This window comes from Galeopterus variegatus, unplaced genomic scaffold (genome assembly GCF_000696425.1).
Source record: "Galeopterus variegatus unplaced genomic scaffold, G_variegatus-3.0.2 Scaffold998, whole genome shotgun sequence".
Lineage (NCBI taxonomy): Eukaryota > Metazoa > Chordata > Mammalia > Dermoptera > Cynocephalidae > Galeopterus > Galeopterus variegatus.
Window position 1 is genome coordinate 81,109 of NW_007727109.1, and position 7,632 is coordinate 88,740.

Sequence of the window (7,632 nt, forward strand, 5' to 3'; positions counted from 1 at the left end):
TCCCGCAGCGGGTTCGGATCCTATATAGGGATGACCGGTGCGCTGAGCACAGTGCGGCCGGTCTCAAAAAGGACAAAAAAAAAATATATATATATATATATATAAAATAAGGAACATTCATATATATTGCCATATATTTTAGGAAATAAAACACTGTTTTTTTGTTTGGGGGGTTTTCTATGGCAGCTGGCCTGTACGGGGATCCGAACCTGTGACCTTAGTATTATTACATCATGCTCTAACCAACTGATAAAACACTGCTTTATTGTTTTATAGCAAAACATGTCAGTACAAACATGTTACCTTTTTAGTTTCTCCTGTTTAGTTTTAGATTACCCTTTCACTAGTCTTTTATGACTATTCTCACCCCTTAGTGCAAATTATTTCATACATTTTTACTACACATTGTCTTGTTTACTGTTACTTGGTTACCAGTTTCCAAAGAATCAAAGAAAAAAGGCACCAAAAATTTTAATAGCAGTTCTAATAGAAATGGAATGGAGTTTAAGGTGGATAGGAGGTCTAAGGAAGAATATACACTTCATAATTTACATATTTTATATAATCTAAAGTAAATATTCACATATTACATGCCTAAATGCAAACTCAGTAACATTTTGGAACTTTGCTAAGCCTTCATTCATTCATTCATTCAGAAAAAATATATTTGCTGAAGGCCTATTATGTACTAGGGCACTCTTTGTAGGCATGAGATAACGACGCAAACACAACAGACAAACTGCACTCTTACTACTTACATTCTAGAGACATTACCTGTTTCAAATACATAAGCAAAATCAGGTATATATGCATGTCAGGTGGAGCTTAAGTAATACAGGGATAAATAAAGCAAGGCAGGAGGGCAGGGCATGGCAAGGGGAGCAGGGAGGAGCGTTTATTAAACAGAGTAGTTGGCAAAGCTTCACTCAGAAGGTGACCTCTAAGCAAAAAACCTAAAGGAGATGAAGAAGCGAGCCATGCAGAGACCTGGGGTAAGTGTTCCAAGACGGGGGTTCACCAAGTGGGGACTAGCAGGCTTGGTGTGTCTGCAGAAGAGCAAGAGTCCAGACTGGCCAGCACAGAGTGAGGAGGGGGAGAGTCACCAGAGGTGAGACCAGGAAGGTGGCAGGGTCAACTGTCCAGGGCTTTGTAGGCCCCTGTAAGAACTCTGGCCTTTATCTTCAGGGAAATGAGAAGGTATTAGAGAAATCTGAGCAAAGGAATGACATGATCTGATTTATAACTGTCCACTCTGTTTACTGTATGGAGAACAGACTCTAGGCAAGGACTGGAGCCAAGAGACTAGTCAACCAGACTGGTACGTCTATATGAGAAAAGAGAGATATCAAAGATCACTCCAAGATGTCTACCCTGAAAAGGTGGGACTGCTATTGCTCCCGAGGAAGACGACAAGGAGCAAATTTAGGAAGGTGGACTGGGGGAACATTGTAGAGAATCAGAAATTTGGTTTTGGGGGCTGGCCCGGTGGCGCACTGCGATAGTGCACCGCTTGGGAAGCGCGGTGGCGCTCCCGCCGAGGGTTCGGAGACGACAAGGAGCAAATTTAGGAAGGTGGACTGGGGGAACATTGTAGAGAATCAGAAATTTGGTTTTGGGGGCTGGCCCGGTGGCGCACTGCGATAGTGCACCGCTTGGGAAGCGCGGTGGCGCTCCCGCCGAGGGTTCGGAGACGACAAGGAGCAAATTTAGGAAGGTGGACTGGGGGAACATTGTAGAGAATCAGAAATTTGGTTTTGGGGGCTGGCCCGGTGGCGCACTGCGATAGTGCACCGCTTGGGAAGCGCGGTGGCGCTCCCGCCGAGGGTTCGGAGACGACAAGGAGCAAATTTAGGAAGGTGGACTGGGGGAACATTGTAGAGAATCAGAAATTTGGTTTTGGGGGCTGGCCCGGTGGCGCACTGCGATAGTGCACCGCTTGGGAAGCGCGGTGGCGCTCCCGCCGAGGGTTCGGATCCCACATACAGACCGGTTCCCGCTCACTGGCTGAGCGAGGTGCGGGAGCAACGCCGAGGGTTGCGATCCCGTTGCCGGTCCCGATCCGGTACGGGCGCGACACTGAGGGTTGCGATCCGTTGCCGGACACGAAAAAAGACAAAAAGGAAAAAAAAAAAAAAGAAATTTGGTTTTGGATATGCCTATTCAATATCCAAGTGGAGATTCTGAGTGGTCAGATCAGTTGGATGCAGGAATCTGAATTCAAAGGATAGAGGGATAGGTCAGGGTTCTTGGACACACACACACACACACACAAATTTATATCTGTATAGAATTATCAATATATACAGTCAGCTCTCTGTATCCACAGGTTACACATCCATGGACTCAAACAACCGCAGATCAAAAATATTCGGAAAAAAATTTTCCGTACTGAACATGTACAGACTTTTTTTTTTCGTGTCATTATTCCCTAAATGATACAGCATAACAACTATTAATATAGAATGTACACTGTATTAGGTATTATAAGTATTTAGAGTTGATTTAAAGTATATGGGAGGATGTGTATAGGTTATGTGCAAAGACTACCCATTTTATATAAGGAATTTATGCATCCATGGATTCTGGTATCCGCAGGAGGTCCTGGAAACAATCCTCCACAGATACCAAAGGTCAACTATACTTGATATTTAAAACCATGCAACTGAAAACTCTTTTCTTCTCTCTAGGACCAATGGATTGATCCACACATGGAATAATGGGTTGATGGTTTAATGGGTGGTAATGGTTTAATGGTTCTGATGGCTTTAAAAGGAGAGCGATGAGGAGGTTAGCTCTCTCTTGCTTAGTCCATTCTTGCCATGTGACACCCGGCTTCCCAGTAGAGAGTCACCACCCACTTCTAAGAAGGCCCTTACCAGATGTGTTCCCTGGACCTTGGACTTCTCAGTCTCCAAAACTGTAAGAAATAAATTTTGATTTTTTATAAACCACCCAGTTTCAGGTAGGATTCACTAAACTGACTTCCTCTGTCTAACAAGGTTAGGATGATGGCCTACTTTTTGACTTGAACAAATAAGGAGATGGTAGTGCTACTCACTAAAAGAAGGAACATAGGAAGAGGAGAAAGTTGGTGGTATGGGCAGAATTTGTTGAGTCTGCAATACCTGCAGGCTATCCCCAAAAAACTGATCAATAAATAGGCAAATGCCTATATACATCGGGGTCAGCCCTAAAATCTGGAACAGAGTTGTAGATTCGGAGTCACTGGTATATAGATTAAAGCCATGGGAGAGAATTTAAAAAAAAAACAGCAAGGGAGTGCCAAAAGAGAACAGGAATGAAAACGGTTTGGCTCTGTTTAAAGCCAACATGAAAAGGGCAAGCAGAGGAAGAAGAATCCTAAAAAAAAGAAAGAGAGAACAAGATAGAGGGAAAAAGAGAGCCTGAGAAGGAACAAGAGAGTCTGGGATAAAAGCAAAGTGTATAGCGTTCCAGAAAAGAGAGCCAAAGCATAGTTTCATATGAATTCATCAGCAAAAAATGCCTTATCTTACTGTTTACACTATTCCAAAATCAATCAACAAATATTTTTCATCAGCTATAATACATTTCAGTCATAGGATAATCTTAGCATAGGTAAAGAAGCAAAACCTAAAAATGAAATAAATGAATTTACTATTTGTTTTCACAATAAACAGAGAAAGTGCCAAAAATTCTATTATTGGACAATGCTATGAACTACAGATAAAAAGTGTAATAAATGTTAAAAATGGAAAAAACCATGTGTCTAGAAAGCTGAGGAAAAGTTTTTTTTTCCTTTGGCTAAAAAAAAGGAAAGTTAAACCTTGAAGGATAAAACTATATGATAGAGAAGGGAGTGAAAATACCACAGAGGATTCAAAGGAAGAGTCTATATAAAGTGATTTTGTGGGCAAAGTTACTCAAGGTTTGGTGTCAGAATACTTCAGTGATCAGACTATACACCGCCCCCCCAAATCACTTATGTGGTTCAGAATGAGTGAAACCAATTTTGAAAAATACATCTTTAGATGTATAAAGTATATAAATTTGTATGAATACAATCTGAGCCATCCTTTCTGTATAATGCCAAGACATATTCTACTGAAATGTCACAATTCCTTATTTGAAGAGGCCTCTTTGTTATTCGTTTCTGAGCCTTTCAATATATTTGGGGGGGTTAGGGAGGGAGAGTATGCCTAAATTTATTCATATATCAACATAATTAGACTGTAATACTTAAGATGAACAAGAAATCCCTGTTTTTCAACAAAGCAAGGGACCCTATTCATAGAAGGTGGAGTTAGCTAATTAGATAAGGCGTTACAGACTCCTATTAATTCACCACATTGGTTTCTTCTGTCCTACAAGGTTAGGTTTTTTAGCTGATGAACAGCATTACTATTAAGACATATATGCTCATCTCTTAACACACATAGATTTATTATTCAAACACATTTAGAAACAATGGTTTTTAAATTTTTTTAAAGAATGATGGTACTACTCCAGAATGTAATAGTTCTAATAACCTTAAGCACAAAAGTGCAGTGTTCAAAGACCCAGATATCTATCAACCCAAAGTACAGTATTCCAGTGACAACTCCCTTTCTATTACTAAAAAATATTAACAAGATTTAATGTGCATCAGAAGCATCAATCAAAAAAAAGAAGCATCAGAGATGAATACACATCACAACTAAACAGATGCAATACTGCAATTACACAAGTTCCTCTCCTCCACCCCCAGAGGGTTTAAAATGTTTTCTGACAGCATACAGCCCCTTTATTTCTATTTCCACACAGGATCTAAGCAAAATATCTTCTTATTTTTTAAAAAGCCAAACAGTATTGTAGTTTAATACCAAACCCAAGTACTGTATATATTCTTTAAATGAGCAAAATACAGACAGTATTTCTTCGTTCTCAAACTAGAAACAATATAGCCATGCCAGCAGTAAGATCCAAAGGAAAACAAATTTCACAGCCTTTAAAAAAATACATAACTGTCACTGTTAATAAAAGCCAAGTGTGCAACTAACTGGAAGCACTGCTTTAGATTAGATGTGTCTAAATTCTTGGTTTCGGGGGCATTCCTTAAAAGACAAAAAAAATTTCAAGTAACATTAGTTCTTACAAATATAATGAAAATAGCATGCTGATCAAAGTATTCACAAGACAATGACAAATAAGGATTTAGGACCACAGTACATATTATTATGTAACTACAATACACATTAAGCAATCACCAGGTTGTAGCGAGGCCTTCCAAAAGGAGTTATTATGGTTTACCATGATCAGAGGATTGTGGTGTTATACTTAATCACACTTTTACCTGCAAGCAGGTGTTTACATATGTCAAGAAGTAAAACACTAATTCTAAATGTAAACCTACGGTTCTGCCTCATAAATTGTACAGTAATGGTACACTGTACCTCACAATGTTTTCTGCATGAACTTTTTAATCCAACATGAAGTAAGCTGCATGAAGTAAGTTTTTCTGTATGCTTTATGAACCAAAATTTAATTTCTGATTCATTTTTATTAAAATCCCAAAACCACACACTTAGAACTACATCTTGTTTCAAGGAACATAAAGTTAAAATTGAACACTCACAAGGCACAAAAGAAATAGTGAGATAGTGAAGGCTCATTTGGGGATGTGATGGTCACCTAAGTAATCTTCGACCTTTTAAACATAGGCATCTCAAAAGTAAAGTGTAAAGGATAACAACATTCAGTATGTTTAACAAGCAAAATAAGGAAACCATAAATAACAAAGTAAACTTCAATATATTCATTATAGAAGCAAATTCTAAATACTCCAATCTCCAAATACAAGGAGGTAAAAAAAGATACGAGAGGCAACAGGGTATATGGCTGTCATAAATCAACGGATTTTCTACGGTTTCTCTCCTGTCTGCTCAAAAAATTTCAGGAAGCCTGGAGTAATATCTTCTGGGCCCTTCGAAAGATGCTAGTCTGAACAGCAATGCAAGCCACCTGACACCTCAGAGCAGCTCTCAGAACTTCTGAGCAGTGAAAGGAAGGGCATAAATAAAAGAAAACAGTGAAGGCAAGAGATTTTTCAGGGAGTTGGAATTACAACACCATCCATAGGAAAAGACTTATTTTGCTACCCAAAGCAGAGATCTGTACCAAAAGCAGCAAGGTTCCCCTGTCAAAGAGAGACTAAGTTCCAGAGGCGACAAGTATACCAGCTGCCCTCTCTCCTCCTCGGGAACAAACCCTGGAAACACACACGAAATGCACAAAGCACCCCCAACCAGCTCAACTCGAATACTGGAGGATGGAGACTAAAGCAAAACGGATACTGAGGTGCCCTATTCTCAGGCTTGTAGCATTCACAGCCACCAGAAATGAGAATTCCGCGGTCTGAGAGAGGGTGACCAAGATGGGGACACTTCATAGTAACGGACAACGTTCTTCCAAAGAAATCTCTGGAAGTCCCTGGAAACTAAAGTGGGCAAGGTTTCACCTCGCTATTGGTCAAGCTGGAGCGCTCCCACCATCCAGCTGAAAGCCCCAGAAAGCCTCTGGTGAGGCTCGGTGGCAGCTGACCCCCCCACCACTGGCAAGACGCTCACAGACACTACCCACCGGCCGGCCGGCGGGGGATGCTGTCTCCGCGCTTACCTCCGAGGCCAGGACCCCACAGGCCTTGAGCTTGTCACCATCTCCCTCAGGCAGACCAGTCCGACGTGTAGCCATCATTTCATTTCAAATGACAAAGAAGGGCCAAATCCTTTGGAGTCCACATGGGGGGGGGGGAGCACCACACACCAAAAAGGGAAGAATTCCGGCTGGTGAAACAAACACGGGGCCAGGGAGTGAAGGTTTTCAGGATGCCCCTTCAAATTTCGCAATGGTTTCTTCGGACTTCGCCGTCTTCTTCCATTTCTCCAGACTTAAAAACAAAGACGACAGGTCTTCTAGGCAGCTAGAGTCCAGGCCAACTTCAGAAAGCGGTCCCCTTCCTCCCAGTGCTAGTCCAAGAGGAATCCGGGTGGGTCGAAAAGGCTGAGCGTCAGCTCCAGAGATCCTTCCTAGAAGGGGGAGAAGTTAAAGGGCATGAACTTTCCCCAGACGCCGATCTTAGCCCTGCCACATGTCTACTCCAAGTTCGCCTTTCCAACACCCGGAAAGATTATTTGGTCTCCGCCGATGAACCACACAAATGAAAGATGAGATAATCTTCCCATGCAAAAAATAAAAGGAAAAAATTTTAAAAAGGAACAGCCTATAAATCCGAGGGGTAGAGGTGGGAGAATGAGATGAGAACCCTCAGAAGTGCCCCGGTGGCTGCGTCAAACACGCCTGCCTGGCTGTTGTGCCGCCTTCAAGAAAAAGCATTCCCTGTTCAAGTGCATTTTAATTCTGCATTTCCTGGGCAGAGCAGAGGGAGTGTATATGTTCTTATGCATCGCCCAGATACGTACATTTCAGGGAAGTTTCTCCCTCCCGGGCTAAAATGGGAGAATACTTTGCAAACACCCTCCTCGTTCCCCTCCACCCCTCAAAAAATGAACAAAAAGCCAGCCTCGGCCGGGACCGGCGTGGGCGCGGCGGCGTCCCCAGGCGGGCTGCCCGGCCGCGGGTGACTCGAGCCGCCCGCCTCGTATAACTTCGTATAAA

General features: G+C 42.0%; 1 protein-coding gene and 1 pseudogene across 1 annotated transcript in view; one reads left to right on the forward strand and one right to left on the reverse strand.

Moving 5' to 3' along the window:
• ARHGAP21 (Rho GTPase activating protein 21) overlaps positions 1-7,040 on the reverse strand; it is a 46,182-nt gene extending 39,142 nt beyond the window's left edge. The window contains exon 1 of the mRNA XM_008574110.1: positions 6,634-7,040. Within this exon, the coding sequence (XP_008572332.1) occupies positions 6,634-6,711 (78 nt within the window). The 5' untranslated portion in view covers positions 6,712-7,040. The remainder of the gene's footprint in view (positions 1-6,633) is intronic.
• The window catches only part of LOC103591627, a 14,766-nt pseudogene continuing 13,996 nt past the window's right edge, over positions 6,863-7,632 (forward strand).